Genomic DNA, 19,332 nt, shown 5'->3' with positions numbered 1-19,332 from the left:
AGGTCCTCGCTGCAGCAGCACGTATATATGCTGTTTTGCAATAACTCCACACTCCCCCGTGAGCTGTACACCTCCTACAAGCTGTGCTTTATTTATTTACATGCTGGATGTGGAGCTGGACGCTGTTACTCTCAGGTGTGGCCCGTACGTTTGAGCATAAAGAGCACATCCTATTGCCGTAATTGACCCGTGGACCGGGTTTCCTGCTGGAAGTCAGGGTTCTGCGCTGATGTAAGATCCGTGACACTCTGTAATTATGTCCATACACAGCAAGGATTTAACTGCACTCTGGAGGGGAAGACAGAGGGCTTAAGTGGATTTTATTTCAAGGTTCCCTTTCAGGAAAAATTGGCAGCAGGGGCAAGAATTCAGATCCTTCTTGTACTAAGAGCAAAACTTTTGGTTTGAATTATTCAGATGTCAGCTTATTGATTCTATGTTTCAAGAACACTTCATCTGTACTCGCCATTGTAAAACTATATTGTTTGAGACAGTAAGTAATATGCGAAGGATTGTCCTCGTGTGTGCTCCTTTACCAGCAAGTTGTAGAAGACATCCTCTGATCATGAATCATGATTTGCTCACAAGCTTCATTTGTGTCTCTGAAGTGACCCGTGTCAGGTCGGCTCGCTTCCTGAACCTGTGCAAAGCGCGACTTGCTGTTCGCCCTGAACCGTTTCCACAGAGCAACGGGCACACAGCTCGCAATTTCAAATTCTTTTGTATTCCTTGAAGAAGTTGGCTTTGATCGTGTATAAGGATGCTCTGGTGCTCTCACGCCTCCATCAACCACAATCTAAAGGGGTATATTCATAAGAACCAGATGTATCTGCACAATTTATCTATTGTGCTGTTTGGAGGCCTGCAGCCAGGCTGGTGCCTGTCCTTGTGATTCTTCTATCGCTCTTGGGTTTTCTGTTTACCAGGAGGGGTGCGGGCGGAGAGACGGCGCGTCCCGAGCTGCTGAAGTCATCTCCCCACCCACAGGGTTCACTTCAATCCCCCCTGCCCTCAGCACCTTTTGCTCCTCTTCAGCAGCACCTCTGCAGACACGCAGTGATTAAGCATGCGTGCGAGGCGGCACTGCTGTCCTCGACACGGGAAAAATGTCTCTTTTTTTAAAAGGGGGAACTCAACCCCCCCAAGCCCCGAAAAACAGAATCCACATTTGTTCGTTTTCAAGCTCCGTTTTAATTGATGGCTCGAACTGGCCGAGCAGGGACGAGTCAGACTGTAGCGGTGATGTCAGGAGACAAATCCTGCAGCTGCTCTGTAGACGGTAAATAACAGAACAGATCCTGAGACATGTTAATGGATTATAGACACATTTGTAATTCACAGCTGTAGGTTGCAGCTCTGTGTTCACGTGTAGCTCGGATAACGTGAAGCGGGAGAGGATAAAAAAGCATTTGTGATGAAATTAATTGTCCTGATCTTCTCGTTTCCATCTTTGGTGACTGTTTTGTGCTCATTGCAGAGAAAAAGAAGTATCTGAGCGTGTTTGCTCTTCTCCGTGCCACAACTGGACTCGTTTAGCTCTGATATTTATGATGTTCTGATGATATGGCAGGCCTGCAATGCGTTTGATTAGCTGTATTACTGGAATCCACTCCTCCTTTGGATGGTTAACCCATAATGTAGGCGAGTTTTATGCCCCAAGCTCAGGTCACCGCATCCATGGCGATGGTATTTATTTCGGGAATGATCGTGCGGTGGCTTCGCGAACACATAGCTCATCGTGGTTGAAGCGCAGTCCGAGCGCTCCTGGAGGACCACATGACATGTTTCAAAAAGTGCATCCCATCTGTCGCTTGATGAAAGGGCCCCGTCTTCAAAGCCCGCTACAGACCAGGGCTGTAAACACATGGCACACGAAAGATGTGGGCCCAGGTTTGCGCTGCGAGGCGCAGGCTTTACAAAGGTCGCCGTTTCTGAGGTGAGCCCCACTATGAGCTATGGCGTGCCTTCACAGCAGTGATGGGGTTTTCACCTGAGTGATGTGAAGCTGTCACGGTCTCTCGCCACGTCAAATTGGAGGATTTTCACCCCTCCGAGGAGGCTTTGACATCCCGTCCTCGTTATTCGTCGATAGTCAGTCAGAGCAGAGCCCTGCGCTGTTCAGTGTTTGGTTTGTGATGAGAGGCAAAATGAAAACTAAACGATACGGTTCACTGTTTCCATTTGAACTTTCCCTTTCAAGTTTTTGGCTTTCTTGCATTCACGATGGCTGTTAATCAGACTCCTGGTTTGAATTTGAATATGGAATGCTATCTGATGTGAGAGCAATTACACTGGTGAGCAGGCAGATGTGTATGTAGGGCCACCTCATCAGAGTTAAACCTTTATCATTTTTATCACAGCGCTTTTTAGCAAACAGACAAAATGAAAGGGAGCAGATTTAAAAAATAAAAACACGACTGAGCTTTTTCATTTGTACTAAAATCAAAAAGATCTCATCTTATTTTACATCATCTTGAAACATTAAGAACGCCTGATTTAATTCACTTTATTTTAACATGAAACTTTTTTCTTTAGCACTGCACGCTTGGTCGAAGGTTTAGTTCTGCAACTCGGCAGCAGCATGGGAATATTTTCCCCGGGCATAATAGCAACTCTGCACCCATTCAGCCCCTGATCCTCCTGGGTGAAAGTCGAGTGTCCTTATTCCACGGTGAGCCTCCGGACTCACGATATTGGCTCGATCCTCTTGAGATCCGTGACACAATGGCCCTGTGAGACTCATTCTTCATCAGACATTAATACTTTATTCAGCCGGAGTCGTGCAACTCCGCGACAGAGCAAAAACAAGAAAGAAAAAACTCAAACGTTTACGCTGCGGCGAAAGTTTTGCAAAACAAAAACTGCGATGTGCAATTTGCACATACAATATTTCTCCACGGCTTATAAATGACCCTTTCTATTTATACACATTTTACATGTTTTGGTTTATAGAAGTATTTCACTGTAATCTGAGGGGATTTATCTCATTTGCTGCTTGGCTCATTTGAAAATAAACTCCAAGCTCAGGCTCAAACCACTGGGTTAAACAACAGCGCCATACAAATGCCGGTTTTGGAAACTGTAATTATAGAAGGTATTTCCACAGACACTGGTGCTCACCAGTGATCCCAGCATGTCTAAAGCTGATTACAGTGACAGTTAAAAAAGAGAGCATGTAAGTGTAACCCTATCTCCGTAAAGCTGGTTTTCATCTGAGATGTAGATTATCTGTCATTCCTCTGCTGGTATATGACATGAGTTATTTCGCTATCATGAACTCCAGTGGCTCTCTTCTGTAGTCAGAGTTGCTTGGAAGACAAGATGTGGAGATCAAGGGCCGGCGTGTTGATCTTAAACTCAGGAATGGAGAGCCTGTGTGTAAAATGTCTGTAGACGGGCCCGGTCCCGCTGGAAGCTCCACGACTCCCACACACACCCCGACGCCGTGCCCATTCACAGTTGACTGCCATGTAAAACACATCGAATCTCTCTTGGAACCGAGGGTCGCATACCTTTGTCCCGTGAAAAAGATCCATACATGCAACGCTATCGTATGCCCTGATCTGTTTGGCAAACAGATTTTTGCAGAGATCAGAGGCAGAGGGCTCGTCGTGGTCTGTAAATGCTCCAGAGGACAGCATGACAGCACCTGGCCTGCAGCTCTCTGCAGTGCACCAGTGCTGGTGCTTAGCTGCACCAGTTGCAAGGTCAAGGTCTGGACAACAGCTCAGTACTGGCTTCTTGTCTGGGCGTTGGAGGTGCAGGAGATTCTCAGGGAAACTATACATTACTTTCCCACAGCTGGCTTGGCGACGTATCACTTTCAGTGTGGTTAAGATTTAAGGAAATCAGCCAGTGAGGGAAAACTCGCTGTAACTTTAGGAGGTTTTTATTTGATTTTTTTTTCCTCAAATAATATAAGCTGGAGCGCATTTCTGTCTGTGTGCATGTGTGTGTGTGTGAGTGCCACAATATCATGTCACACTGTATTATAGTATATATATTGTAACATTTTTATGGGATCCACTCTTAATAAATAAAAGCTGTCGCTGTGAATTCAGAGCATCGTTTACCTTTCGAACTGGTTCCAATTTAAAAGTTTTAGTGAAGATTTATATTTCACGTCAGGGCGTGTCCACCGCTAGGACATTTCCTTTATTCCATTAGTTCCAAGATTTAATGCAAACACAAAAAAGAGAGAAGGACCAAACAGAGATGTTCTCCTGTTGTATTGTTGGTGACTTGACTTGGATGCAAAACATGAGACAAGTATAGAAAATAAAAGTGTCCACATGTTATCACCAGTTTGACAGTTTTTGAATTTCTTTCTATTTTTAACTACATTTAATATAATAAATAAGTCATAATAAAAGACTTTATTACTTTAAAACATGAGAACAGAGCAGGATTGTGAGAATAAGAATCCACAAACAATCCGTTCATATGAAGTCTAATATCTGAGGTGAGAATATTTCCGCGTGTCTTGATGAGCAGCCACAGGCTGTGTTTAAAAAGCTTCAGGAATACCGGGATGTTGTGGGAGCATGACAAGCCTGAGACACTGTAAATGCTTTTAAAATAAGATCAGCGCGTGGACCATCCATCATCAGCGACACGCTGTAAGTCAGTCCAGCTCCCTGTTCCGGAGCGCTTTCAGTCCAGCAACATTTCATTATTTCCCAGTCGCCCTGTGCTCGGCTCTGGACTGCTTTCTTATGCTAATGCAGGTCTGACATCAGCAGTGAGATCAAAGTGGGGCAGGGGTACTTTAGAGCTGAGTCTGCCCTCATTCAGGCTCACTCACTCACTCTCCTCTAGCCCAACCTTGCTCTGTCCCGCTCGCACTCACTGACCGACACGGCTGCGGTGCACACCATGCGTACCTGCCCGGAGCTATTCTGCCACCCCGTGCTGGATTTTACTAAAGCGTCTGGCTGACTGCGACACGGACAGCTCTGTTGAAAGGATACCGAGACTGGGACTGGACTTTTCTCCGCTTCTGTTGATTTATTGAACGGGAAAGCCGAGATCGACGGCAAAGGTGAGCCTCAGTTTGTCTGGCTGCAGAAAAAGCCCCACGGGCTGTCTGAGAACTCGGTGCGTAAAAGTTTAGGATAGAAATAGAGGAAGGGAGTTTTTGCTGGGAAAAAACTGCAGGAGGAATTTTTACTAAAATATATTAAGACTATTGAACTCTGTTACTTTGGTTTGTTGGCACAGATTAAAATTTAAATTTGGTGTTTAAAATATAAAAACGTCGACATCAGCGCGCGTCGAGAGATTTGACTAACAGCGTTACAGACTGATGATAAGATGACATTAGATTTAATTACATTAAAATATGAGTGTTAGTAGCCAAGCTTTAGAGGCCACAGTCGTTCGAGGGGGAAAAGAAGGACTAAATAATCCACGATGCGCCCTGGCTCGCTTAGCCTATCTCGGCGTGATGAGGGGCTCACATCTGATAGGCTTGTGTGTGTGTGTGAGAGAGAGAGAGAGTAAAAAAAAGGTTATCAGCCGTCATCTTTTAGAGAGAAACACGAGCTGCCCCTTAGACCGCTTTAACCAGCAGGCCCGCAGAAGTAAATCTGGACCGAGGGATTTACGCATTTGACGCCAAACTGCAAACAAGGGCCGACGCTGTTCTGGAAACTCTTTTTATTCGATTTAAAAAAAAAAATCTTAGAGCATAAAGTTGGCGTTTGAAAGGTTATTAGTCACACCGCTAATTAATATGTGTAATTTTGAAGGGGCCAGTGAGCGGCGAGGAGCGGAGCTGTGCCGTTTATCAGCCGTTTATTACCTGCGGCGATAACGCGCTCACTTTAAGCTGCCTTCAAAGAGCTTTCAAATCAGCGGGCAGATAAACGCCTGTGACGCGCTCCCTGTCCGCTGGCCCTCCATCTCTGCCTTGATCCTCGCCGGTGTTCTCCTAATGCCAGTTTAAATTGTTGCGATTTTTCCGCAATTTTTTACAGCCGAAGAGAGCAAAAAAACTAAAAAAAAAAATCTTAAATATAAAAACTAAAAATATTATTTTCTCCAGAGTGCTTAATTAAAGGTTCTCCTTCTGCCTCGAAGCTATAAAAAATCTCCCTAAACATCACATCAGGAGTGATCGCGCGCTTTGTGGTTCGTATCAATGATTAACTGTCTTTTCCAGGTTTTTCCAAAATAAAAAGTAGGCAAGAAATAATTTTGACTTTAAAGTTTTACTGTAACTTCTTTAGTTTCTAGTGTGTGTCTCTGCATATTTAAGCTGAACGGATTTTCTCTGTCCTGTCCTTGAGTGCTTACATTAGCCTCGATGCGCACTCATTTCCATTTTGTCTGTCTTTGGTGCGTGTGTGAGGCTGTTGTCAGAAAACTCATCTCATCATTTTATGATCATTGCTTCAAAACTCAAACACGCAGTGTTTTCATCTCCCTCTAAACAAAAAGTCTGGAAATGCTTCAGCTTGGCGCATCACGGCAGCTCTAAGTCACTGATGTTTTCTTTGTGATTTATCACAGGGTTTAGAAGAAGGGGCGTCGAGCGCTGACCTTTGAGTCTGAGCCGAGAAGTTCACCGAATCTTTTGTGTTTTGTGTCCTGCGTAAGCCGGAGCTACTGTCCAACCATGAGGGGCAGCTCTCGTGTCCTGCCTCTTGGTGTGATCGCGGCTCTGATGCTGTCTCAGGTCTGCTCTGGCATCAAATGGCTGTAAGTATTCTGGCGTTTCGTGGGGTCGTTTTTGCCATTTTTACACAACGCTTTGCTTTCAAGTGTCAAAACAGATGACATCACGAAGATACACCATACTGCTCTTTGCTGCATGTTTCATAGAGGGGAGGGCTCATGGCAGCTTTGAAATGGGCCCCAGCATTCCTGCACTGTTTCTGCTGGTGGTGGCGGTGGTGTTGGTGGGGGGGCTCTGTCCATGTGTGGTGATGAGTGCTCCAGCGTATGAAACTATGCCAGCAACTATTTTGCGTTATTGATTGTAATGTGGCCTAAGTAAGAAAAAGAAGAAAAGACTGCCTGAATATTTCAGTTTTAATTGACCATCCACTGTATACAAACAGAGAGCGGGGAATAAAATCGGGCTGTCGAGGCCTCGTGGTGGCGCAGACAGTGATGTCACTGCTTTCTGCGCGTAGTCCGGTTTTTTCCTCAAATCATAAAAACAGCTCGCTGCAGAAAGACGCCGTGCAAGCTGAAAGAAAGGACCATTGCAACTACTTTCTGGTGCATGCAAACAATAACTTCCCAACGAACAAGTCCACAAACATCCAGGTTTTATTTATGTTCGTCAATCTTACGAACCCCGGAAGGTTTGTGTGTTAACATTTTCCGTCTTTTTTTTTTTTTTTTGGTGTTTGTCTTGTTTCTCTGACCTTCTGGGAAAACTAAAGTCTGCATTTAGCTGTAGCAAAAATATCTGTGATTCCTATCAGAATGAAAAGTTGCGATGCTCATAGTGGGAGCGCTTGAGCAGATGTGCCAACGAGCGGTGGGATGGCACCAAATCCCAGTGAGAAGTCTCACAGTCTTCATAGCGGACGGAGGTGCAAAACAGATGCGGCTGGAAACACCTGTGGGTGCCAATGTTTCTGTGTAATATCTTTACGTATGCTGGTAAATAGACTTCGATGAACAGGGTTTACAAAGGGGTTAAATATAGAATTAAAAAATTATCTGTGTTTCAAGTATCTTTATAACTCTGTGTTATTGTACTCACATTATAACCAATCCGCTCCTTTATCCCCACTTAAAATATTTTTACTGAACTATTGTAATATTTCCTCTTGGCCAACTTACTCTTACAAAAGACATTTTTAATGTTAATGAAATTTTTTTAACGGCATAAATAAAGGTTCTATAAAAGTCACTGCCAAAAACTGATAGCAGCTTCTACCTTGTTACACGAATGTTGTTTGTGGCTCAAGATAACTTTATATCATCCATGAAGGATGCATTTGACATATGTTTCACATATTATAGCCCAACAAGTTACTTATAGCAGTTTAAATACGAGCGATCAGTTTTTGGCAAATACCGGAAATCAGTTTTTGGCAGACGATCACTTTTTGGCACAACACCGGGTTACTGCGAGCCCAGTGGAGTCACAGCTTTTCATGGGGCACAGACCGGCGGCTCCTCGGCCTCCTAATGCAAAACAGGCCAGGCTGCCCTGCTCGGTTCTCACAAACCAATCAGCAGTGTGCAAAGGGACAGATCTAACCTGCTCCACCTGTGCTTCCTCTGTCACATTCATTCCCAGTAACTTTAATAGTGATTTATGTCAAACCGAGGCCACAGAGGGCGATGCTTCCTGCAGAAACACTCAGACGATAAGGGGATCTACAATTTTCTCTCTGGCTTCTAGATTTTTTGGCACATCCTCGAGGCCTCTCGTCCACTTTAACCAAAGACCAAGAACGTGTCACATGTATTTTATGAATCTGCAGCTGACTTTCCTCTGGAATTCTCACTGTGATAAGATGGTTTTCTGCTGCAGCGCATGCCAAAAATGTTTCCCTGCCTGAAGCGTTATCTGCTGCAGCTTTCCAATTGTTTGTTAACAGCCAACGTGTCTCACTGTGGGCTTGAATTGTGCCTGCGCAGGGAATTCAAATTGCTTACACACCGTTCCAAATAAAACTCACGGCGTGCCTGCATTTCCACAAACGTGATAATTTAACAAGTCATAAAACAAGCCACCATGGCAATGAAAAGAATAATGTATGCTGACACAAAAGCTTTTGTTTCTTCTTTCCACTCCACGCAGAGCGCTGTCTCATACTCCCGCATCATTACACATCAACCAGACGCAGCACTGTAAGCAACTGCCCGGCATGGTGTCCTCCCAAGCTCAGCTGTGTCGCAGCAACCTGGAACTCATGCAGACCATCATCCAAGCTGCTCGAGAAGTCAAGAAGACGTGTCAGAAGACTTTCGCCGACATGCGCTGGAACTGCTCCTCCATTGACGTACCCATCGATGCCCCGAAGTACCGACCAGACCTCGACCGAGGTACGCTTTATAAACCGAACAGAAGAACAGGGCAGAAGCTGTTGCTTTGAAAAACATGCTCCTCGTGTTTTATGCCCACGATTCTACAGTTTGATTTACAGAGAGTCAAATCACAACAACAGTTACCTCAAGCTGCTCTGTTATAAGGTAAAGACCCCACGATAATACAGAGAAACCCCAACAATCAGACCGTGCTGTATGAACAAGCACTTGGCGACCAGAGAACGCGTTACTGTAATCCGATTACTTTTTTCAAGTAACGAGTAAAGTAAGGGATTACTATTGCAAAAACGGTAATTAGATTACCGTTACTTTCCCGTAGGAACGCTGCATTACTGCGTTACTAAAACCGTGATTTTTTGCGAGAATGTCTCATGACAGTGACGTAAGCGAGTGCGACGTTCGTGACAACAGCTGTGTGCAGATCAACAATGGATCATATATCGAGTGCAGAGAGAGTATGAGCGTGCAGCGTTTAAAGCGTGGAAGTACTGACCTTACTTTGAGTTTGATTCCATAAAAAGTGACAAAAACATTAGTGTCCGTTGTGCGTGGGAAGAAAACTTCTTTTTACAGCAAAAAAACCCCTAAACTTCCGAGCAAGCACCGAGTAGCTACGACGTAATGGGAAACTCACAGAGAAACTCGCGGATTCTTCCACTGACCGCTGCACACCTGCACCAGGGTAACCCTCCGCCTACCCCACTCCTGCTTTACAGGTGAAAATAGAGCAACAGGACCGCTAGTCTTTGACTTTATTTATTTTCTGCTGTGTTTTACTTGCATCTATTTGAAAGACTGAGTGTAAACACACAAAATATTTTATTTTATGTGCTGGAATGTGCAGAAAATAGGTTTAAATGTTAAACTAATTTCTTCCAGTCAGAGAATGTTGCAGATAATTAAATTTTTGCTTGATGCATAAAGTTAAAAGATTAAAACTAATAAAACAAGTTTTAAAAAGAGACTTTTCCATTTGATTACATTTTGTATGATGATTATGCAGAAAAAGTAGAATTGGGCTGAAAGATCTATCACTTTATCACCTATTCAGGTTGTAAATCGTGTTTTTAAAAAGTAACTAAGTAACTAAGTAATTAATTACTTTTGAAAATAAGTAATCAGTAAAGTAACGGGATTACTTTTTCGGGGAGGTAATCAGTAATTAGTTACTGATTACTTTTTTCAAGTAACTTGACCAACACTGTTGGCGACAGTGGGAAGGAAAAACTCCCTTTTTAACAGGAGGAAGCGTCCGGGCTCGGGGGAGGTGTACACACGTCTGCTGCACATGTGGTTCCTGTCTAAAAAAAAAAAAACCCTGAAACAGATTTTGGCCTTTTGTAAACAATTTCTAGTTTAAAGACTTTCTTTTGCTGCCAGCACGTGTTCCTGCAGAGCTCTACGTTCAGCGATATATAAATTATGTTGCTATTTCTGAAATCTCTTAAAAAAAAATTGCTTACAGTGTGACTTTGCTGTTTTATTTTGCTAAAAGTATTTTTGAACCAGCAACAGGTGGGGATGGGATTGGATGGGGCGAGAGGGGTAGCCATGGCTGCCATTTGCCAAATGAACAGGAAATGGCTCATCTCTGTGTTTGATCTAACAGCCCACGCTCATACGTGATTTCTTCCCCTTATTTGCAGTTGCCCCCCATCCTATAGCATGTGTGCTTCCCATGTGCGCACATCACCACCAATTACATCAGCGCTCACTCTGTGTTAGAGCATGACCACCGATGTTTGAGACAGAGAGAGCTTGAACACAGACTGTAGAGAAGGTGGCCATCCAGAAGAAAACTTTTTCTTTTGTCTTGTTTAAAAGAATCATTTTACATATATAATCTTGCAACAATTATACGGAAAATTTGAGCGTTATATGTCTGTGTAAATAGACTTCAAGGTACTTTTTCTTGTGAGGTCTCACATAATGAGAGAAGACTCCACATCTTCATTGGCTATGCGCAAAAGAAAATCACCACAAAGTCCGAATGTATGCAGATTTCTGCATAAATGCGATGGCCACTACCACAAGAAAATTAAATCCAGCTATAACAAAAACTACTGAGATGAGGGGAAGTGGGTGGAAGGCGATTCTCTGGTTTTATTTATTACTTTTTTCAGTTATTTTGAATTTCACAGAAGGACAGCACGACACAGTACACGTGAAGCTCACAATTTCAGACTCACCCTTAGATTTGGTGACACATTGCTCTACATAAGTATACTCTGCGCTCCACATTTAGTTTGTTGGGATATGGTGAGGCAGGAGCAGCTATCTCGGAGTTATTTACAAGAGATGGCAAAAAATAGGACAAGAAGAAAACGGCAAAACACAGAGAGGAAAGTTAACAAGCAGTAAAGGCTTGGAAACTCGTGGGAATCCCACCAGCAGCCTGAGCTTTATAGCAGAATAACGAAATAATGGGTCAGGGTCACCTGACCCATTATGTCCTATTAGCTTTATTAAAAGGAAAATCTAAAACCTCGTGGTTACTTCTTTGATTATAGTATCGCTAAGTTGTATTACTTTCATTTTTGTTGTTTGTAAACTCTTGGAGAAGAAGAAGCACTAGTCTTTAGCCTGGTGACGATGATAGGGAGTGTAATCACTGGGTTACTGATTTCCAAACACTTGATCTGAGAGCAAAAGTTGTCTTTTGAACTGCTTTGAATGTCAGCTCTGCTATTTCACGTGGCATCTTTTTGCTTTTTCACCTTTGCTGTTTCTGTTTCCATCAGGAACCAGGGAGGCTGCGTTCGTCTACGCCCTGTCTGCGGCCACCATCAGCCACACCATAGCGCGGGCGTGCACCACTGGAGATCTGCGGCTTTGCTCGTGCGGTCCCGTCCCGGCTGAGATTCCGGAGCCTGGCTATCGCTGGGGCGGCTGCGGCGACAACCTGCACTACGGTTTGATTATGGGCTCCAAATTCTCTGATGCTCCCATGAAGATGAAGCGCTCCAGCTCCCATGCCAACAAACTGATGCACCTACACAACAGTGAAGTTGGCAGACAGGTACAGAGTAGAAGAGTGAAGAAAATGCACTCGTTTCCATATTTTCCTGTCCCGTATATCGTAGTTTGACTTCCTCCATCTTCATGTAGGTACTGAGAGAGTCAGTAGTGATGAAGTGTAAGTGCCACGGTGTGTCTGGATCCTGCTCTATAAGGACCTGCTGGAAAGGACTGCAAGACCTCAGGGATATCGCCATGGACCTTAAGACCAAGTACCTGTCTGCCACCAAAGTGGTTCACCGGCCCATGGGGACACGTAAGCAGCTGGTGCCCAAAGACATTGACATCAGGCCGGTGAGGGACAATGAGCTCGTGTACCTGCAGAGCTCTCCGGACTTCTGCTCCAAGAATGAAAAACAGGGCTCTGTTGGAACGCAGGGCAGGTAAGACAGCCACGATGCACCAGTTTGTGCGTACGTGTGTGTGTGTGGTTATTATAGCTCTCCGAGCATGAGTCAAATGAACACCACAGCTATGTAGCTGACAAAGAGGAAATGATCAGCTCTGAATGTCCGCTCATCCAGGATGTTGACTCAAGTGCTGTCCTGCTCGGTGGCAGTGTTTGATTTACAGGCCGGCTGATAACAACCTGCCCCTGAGAGAGCCTCGTCTGTGGTGTGTCTGAGCATGTGCCACTGAAAGGCCCACTGTGACCGGAGTCCTTGTCCCGCTATCTGAAATGAATACGAATGTGGTTATTCTTAGGGCCGAGGGCACTATAGCTGATATTGATTTGAGAGGGCCACACAAACAGGGAAATCTGTCACTGCGCCACACAGATAAAGACTTACTTTGGCTGCTCACCTTCAGTATTTGACAGGGGATGGTGCTCCTTTGGAAGAAGTTAAAGGGAGAAGTTGGGCTAAGAGGTACCAGATAAATAAGACACACATAAGTTTATTTAATTTCTCTGATGTATGTTGCTGGAGACCGTTCAGGTCCATTATTTCTTTGTGAATTACAGTACAGGAGGATAAAGTTCCTGCTGTAAAGACCTGATCTTACACAGATTCACTTCAAGTCCTTTCAGAAGTGTCGTTTAAACTAAACTGATAAAAGAACAATGACCATTGAATGCTTATAAAAACCTCTCAAAAATACTTTTTTTGTTTTAAGGTTTTAAAATGTTTGTTGGTGCACAATTCTCCAGCAGATTTCAGGATTTCAGGAGTGCCATGCCTCTCTTTTATGGCATGTGAGACGAGATGCGCACTGGTTTACAGGAGCACATGTAGTTTTGTGGACTGCAATACTTCCATTATACCAGAATACAAATCCTGGCTGTATGAGCTATGGAAGATATAAATATATAAATAAAAGGGGTGCAACGATACTCGGATCGATATTGAACCGTTTGATACAGTGCTTTCGGTTCGGTACGCATATGTATGAACAATACAACATTTTTAATTTATTTTATCAACTTTCCTTCTGACGGTGCTGTCTGTGTTGAGCGCTAAGTGGATCTGTGCTCGACAGTGCAGCCTAGGCGGAGTAGTCGAACACAGATTCACTGAGCGCAGCGCAAGCTAGCAGACAGAAGCTAAGCTCTCGTTGCAACATGGCAAATTGAACCTCCCCCACCCTCATTCAGATCTCGCCTTTGGAACTATTTTGGTCTTCATGTGAAGTATGACCCTGAAGGTAAGCGCGTCATGGACTAAAGTAAAACAGTATGTTGAATGTGCCACGCAATGCTCAATTACATTGGTGGGAACTAATGCGTTAGCGCAGTTAGCTCGTTAGCGCAGTTAGCTTGTTAGCGCAGTTAGCTCGTTAACTGTTGGCCGTCCAGCCCCACGCAAGGGACGATCCGGTAGCTCGTTAACGGAGATTTGCCGTGTTGTGGCGTTAACGTCATTTCAGATTAACGCTGACAGCACTAGTGGGAACACAACGAATATGACTGCACATTTACTCCGACATCATCCAAGTGCAAAGACAAGTGGAAGCAGACAAAAACAACAAGCACGCATGCTACAAACTTTAGCCGAGTCATTTAGACAGCCGTTAGCACATGATTCTCCTTATGGGGACCTGATATGTTTAATATGCTGCTGAGAATATAGCCCAGAAGAAGCGTATAGTATAGCTTTTATTTTGGAAAGAGACATTTCTCTGTAATAAACTCTCTTTTCCAAAGATGAGGGATTTCTCCATCAGATAGATTTATTACTTTATCCCTTTGTTGTTTCAGCAACATTAAATTTAAAAACCGTACTTTTGAGTTAAAATATATATTTATAATTTTAATAAATGACAAATTAAAAAAGCATGAACATTTTTTTTGTATCGAAAAAATATCGAACCGTGACACCAAAGTATCGAACCGTGAATTTTGTGTATCGTTGCACCCCTAGTAAATAAGACCACCATACATGTGTGCACATACAGCATGTGACTAGCAAATCATGCGTCCTTCAGCCTGATGTCACTGCACAGATAAACATGGACATGCTTCATGTCAAGGACACTCACTGTGCTTGCTGCATCCTCTGGCAGGCTGATAACTGCAGCAGCCTCACAGTCTGCAGCATTAGCGCTCCTGCAAAGTCACCCGACAGCTGTTTTGCTGTTGTTATTAATTTAAGTGTTTGATCTGATGTTAACTGTTAAGCGTTCCTGTGTGGCTGTTAATTATTTCTGTAGACAGATTTTTCCTGCTTCATAGTCGAGGAGCTGTTTTGTTCTTTATCGTTTTAGCTGCTTGACTTTAAGCGTTTTTGTGCTTGAGTCCTCATGGCTGCTCTGTGGTCAGGTATATAATGAAAGAGCATTTAAAGGCCCTTTTCTAGTCTTTGTGACCCTCATGCTTTGCACTACAAGCCACATTTACTTGCATTCTTTATTTTATAGACTTTACTTACATCTAGGGCCAATTTCCAGTCACCTGACATGCATGTCTTTGGACTAAAGCAGCAGTTTGCCAGTTTTCTCTGAGACAATCTGGGACAGACAAAGTAAATGTGAGCCGCACTCTGTAATGGATAAAGCGTGATCGCCGGTGCAAAAGAGAGTCACGTCCCCAGAAAGAGGCGGGGCTTTTGTCTCAAATGACTTTAAACCAGCAGATGTGAAGCCACAGAAGATACTTCTGACAAAACATAAGTGTCCGGGGTGGCAGCTCCCACCGATGTCATAAACCTGTCTTGCATTCTCAATGACTCTCGTCCCTCTTCCTCCCCTTGTTTCGCTCGCAGCGCAGCAGCCATTAGCTCAGTAGCTCTCTCACCCTGCTGGTCATTAACACTTTGCCATCATAAAACAAAGCAATAATGTGAAGAGGGCCAGATAAAGAGAGGGAGGGCAGGCCTGTGTACTCGGTGTGATTTATGGCGGGGCTATTCTCTGCTCATTCTAAAAGATGCCCCGGGCTTCTAAACGAGGGGCTCCAGAGCATGCACTGGCCAAAGAAACAAAAAGAAAAAATGGAAGAAAAAATGTTTGGGAGAAGGAGAGCGCAAAGGTTAAAGCGCAGAGTTTGGTCAAACCATTTTAAAGGACTATTGTTGACTCTCGACAGGCTGCGAGATTGTGCAAAACGTTTGAGAATGGAGCTGTTAGCTTAATTGTCTCGGGCAGGAACTGGAAATATTTTAGCTTTCACGGCTGATCGCTCGCTCCTTTGTCCTCGCCTCGGCTACAGAAATCAGCTATTGCAACGGAAAATTACAGTCAGAGTCTAACTGCATGTTTTTCATGTCTGCCAGGCAGTGCAACAAAACCTCGTCAGGCAGTGACAGCTGCGACCTGATGTGCTGCGGCCGTGGCTACAACGCGTACACAGAGAAGCTGGTGGAGCGTTGCCACTGCAAGTATCACTGGTGCTGCTACGTAACCTGCAAGATGTGCGAGCGCAGCGTGGAGAGATACGTCTGCAAATGAGTCCGCCGACCCGCCGGCCCGACCTGCAGCCAGCCGGCCGAGGCTTCCGATTAACCAAAGCACTAAAAATACAGAGAAGGCTTACTTCTGTCTTAAGCTTTAGCATGCGTCTCTCAGCGAGACTGACCCTTCTTGTGTCAGTGTCATTTTTGTTTCCCACCAAAATCTCCGAACTACCAACTGGGCTTCTGAGCTTTTGCGCTTCACAAACCTGGAGCGTGGAGACAGTGCCAGGCAGTTCATGCGAAGACCGCCGTCCTCCTGGGTAATTTCTTTCTCTTATTAATGGTTATAAACCCCCCAAACAGGGCTGCTGGGTCTATTTCATTCTATCTCTAATAAAAAGAAACAATATTGGATTCGATGCTGGAGGAGAGAGCGTCGCCTTCTCTCCCGACTAGACAAAGGCTTACGTTTGGCTTTAATCCACAGAAATCAAAGGGTTCCCGTGGATCCATCCTTTTTTTTTTAGGTACTTTTCCAACTTTTTTCCTCTTCAGCAATGGACAATAGAGGAAGAAAAGCAACATAAAGGGAACTTGAGCATTTTTCATTCACGGAGCACATCTGCAGTTGATGTTTTGGACTCGCAGCATGTGTCCCGTGTGGATCGTGACATGGATGCATCCCTGTGGATTGAGGGGACTTTCTGAAATGGTGCATTATCTCGTTTTTGTCTGACATGCAGGCAATTCAAAAATATATTCTATTTTTCAGAGCATATGAGCTGAACTCATGGATTTTTGTAAACCACTTTTGTGTGGATGTACATACTGTTATTTTGTATACTGAAATAAAGAAAGAAGTATTTATAAAATAATTAAATGATCTTCACTATCATCTTTACTTGGATACTGTATTTGTTTTTTCAAGGCTCGTTAGATAGAGTAAGTAGTTTAAGCGCTGAGCAAATTTAGGTGTTGCTCACTTCAACTCCAAAAGGTCATAAAATGCCAGTTAACCACAAATCATATTGTGCAGCGATTGTAAATCAGCACAGTCAGTAATGAGTTGCAGAGTTCAACAGCCTATTGGGATCCCTCTGAATCACCCAAACCCTGGGAAACTGTTTGTTTGGACATTCCTCCTCCTCACAAAGGCCATTGCAAAAGGATTTTTGTCGCTCCTACCACAGCTTCAGCAGTCAAACACTCATCTGTCTGAGGCCCAGACCTCCAACGCGCAAACACGGCGCCTTTAAAAAAAGACTAATCTAATTCAGTTTGAACATATAGGCAGCCTGCCGCCCTGTTAGAGGGAACAGACTCAGTGCTGTGCAGAGACGTTACCCTCTGACCAGCCTTGTGTTGGATAAAGCGGTTCTCATGATTTCACACTGACAGAAAAAGCCGACGGACGACGTCGAGTCCACGCTGGGCGCTCACATGATACGCCGCAGCGCCGAGCAGCGCGCTCACTCGAGCTGTAACACTACTTGACCCTAGCCTGTGGATACACAGAGAAACTGCCAAAACAGCCCTGCAGACTGTGGAAAAGCGAGTGAAGGGAATGTTATCAGCAGATTTTAGTGGTTCTTTTATGACGCTGGACTCTTTTCAGAGCTGTCCTCTTAACTTAGCTTCATTTTTGGTAGGTTCAGAAGAGTTGATTAGCCACGTCTATTTCAGGTAATGAGGAGAAATGTGACTCTGGATCAAAAGCCAAGAGCCCTGGAGACACAAACCTCTTTAGTGTTTCAGCAGAGAACCAAAGATGACTGACCAACAAACACTTAAGAAGTCTCACACATACAAACATTTGATCAGAGGCTGCTGTTCTGCAGGAACAGTCTAAACTCGGTGACAGGCGGTGGTTCTGCAAACTTTTGGTTGGGGGCAGGGAAGATGTGCTCTGCTCAGGTGAGCGGGGGTCTGCTCTATCTGCACACAACAGCCCCGAGGACCCTTCAGTCAATGGCATTCCTCAGCCTGGCATTTAGAGAGAATAGGTTGCGAGTCCACCCACCGCCATCTGTCACCGAGCTCAACGCTGCAGAAATGTGAAGCTTCACCTGCCGAGTGAAGTTCCCACAGAGGACGAGACATTCCTGCAGAGGATGCAACCCGGTTTAAAAAAAAGGTCATGTTTAACAGTTTTGTAAAAGTGACTTTAATGTTTATATGAAGTTGAGAAATTCTCCTAAAACACATAGTTATGAAATACTGACATAAGAGTATGTGCACCGCACGTCTAAAGATTAGATAGGCCTTTGCTCTGACCTGCTTTCGTGTGGAAAGGCTGGAGCTAGCAGCCGACTGACCCCGTGAACAACCATTGTTATCGTTAAGCCGTGCAACTATTCAGCTGACCTTTCGCTAACCCTATGGAAGTATCTCACTTAGACACATGCTAAAAAAATTTCACGTTGCCTCAGTGTGTCACCGCAATTGTGAGCTCGTGGTTATCAGTTATTATTCAGCTGTTTCATCCGTTTGCATAAAGATGTGGCGGAGCAGAAGACGTGAATGGGCTGCTTATTCTGGCCCACCTTCATCCGGCCCGTTGAGGACTTTTGTGTCCGAAACGATGGCGAAGATAAAACGGAACTAATCGCTGCTGCAGTTTATGTTTCTTTTCTTTCTGTTGTTGTCAGAGTATCTAAGTATCTCTCCACGGTTGGTCTGACCTCTCGCTCTGTGGGAATTGCCTGGTAATAGAGAAGGGAAAGGGGACTCTAACAGAGAGCAGTGGAAATATCAGGGGTTAATGTCAGTGCGGACAATATAATGCCAATTGGCTTTTGTGCAGCCTGCAGTCCAGATAACTAGCTGTGAATGGGGGGAAACAAAGAATTTGGCTGGAGTGGTAAAGGCTTTGAGATGTACTGACCCGTACTGTAAATGGACTTTTGAGGACCCCACCCCCACCCTCAGCCTCCAGCCTTTAAAAGGAACCCAGCAGTTTGTGCTGTTAAAGGCCATTTGTGTGTGTGTGTGTGTGTCCTCAGGCATGTTGCTGGGAGATAGCAGATCATGCGAAGCATGCGCCTTTCTAGATAACAACAACCCAGTTACTCCCATATGGAAAAGATTCATATAAAGATTAAGTTTGTATCTGTCTTGTGTGAAACTTGTATGAAAAACATACAAGAGTGAAAACAGATATAAGATCCCTTGAAAAATTATATAAATGAAACTTGTATGTTTTGGATACTAAAACAATATATGAAAGTAATGAGAAAGTGGCCACTTTCATGAGTAAATCATATTAAGCCTGATATGATTCACTATATGAAGTAGGTCACATCTGATGCAGGTCTGTTATAAGTCTTTTCTATTTCTTTTCCATATGGGAAGCTGAGAAACAGACAGTGACAGCGGCAGGAAGTCACAGAAGAACATTACGTGAATGCAAGTGAAGATTTTGCAGAAATAATATTAATAATAAAAATATAATATGTTTTTATTCCTG

General features: G+C 44.1%; 1 protein-coding gene across 1 annotated transcript; it reads left to right on the top strand.

Annotated features, from left to right (window-relative positions):
* Nucleotides 1-4,813: 4,813 nt before the first annotated feature.
* Nucleotides 4,814-16,717, top strand: wnt11 (wingless-type MMTV integration site family, member 11). Its single transcript, XM_006788702.3, has 6 exons — nt 4,814-5,041; nt 6,514-6,702; nt 8,771-9,015; nt 11,760-12,037; nt 12,127-12,419; nt 15,747-16,717. The coding sequence occupies exons 2-6, from the start codon at nt 6,620-6,622 to the stop codon at nt 15,919-15,921; spliced, it is 1,074 nt and encodes a 357-aa protein (XP_006788765.1). The 5' UTR covers nt 4,814-5,041; nt 6,514-6,619; the 3' UTR covers nt 15,922-16,717.
* Nucleotides 16,718-19,332: the final 2,615 nt, after the last annotated feature.

The sequence above is a fragment of the Neolamprologus brichardi genome, chromosome 10 (assembly GCF_056152115.1).
Source record: "Neolamprologus brichardi isolate AB-2024 chromosome 10, ASM5615211v1, whole genome shotgun sequence".
NCBI classification, from domain to species: domain Eukaryota; kingdom Metazoa; phylum Chordata; class Actinopteri; order Cichliformes; family Cichlidae; genus Neolamprologus; species Neolamprologus brichardi.
The sequence above is the reverse complement of the archived record's forward strand: the minus strand, read 5'-3'. Positions and strand labels throughout refer to the sequence as shown.

Coding starts and splice junctions, on each gene's coding strand:
- wnt11 (XM_006788702.3), top strand. CDS start 6,620: ATGAGGGGCAGCTCTCGTGTCCTGCCTCTTGGTGTGATCGCGGCTCTG. Junction 6,703..8,770: donor TGCTCTGGCATCAAATGGCT/GTAAGTATTCTG, acceptor CACTCCACGCAG/AGCGCTGTCTCATACTCCCG. Junction 12,420..15,746: donor TCTGTTGGAACGCAGGGCAG/GTAAGACAGCCA, acceptor CATGTCTGCCAG/GCAGTGCAACAAAACCTCGT.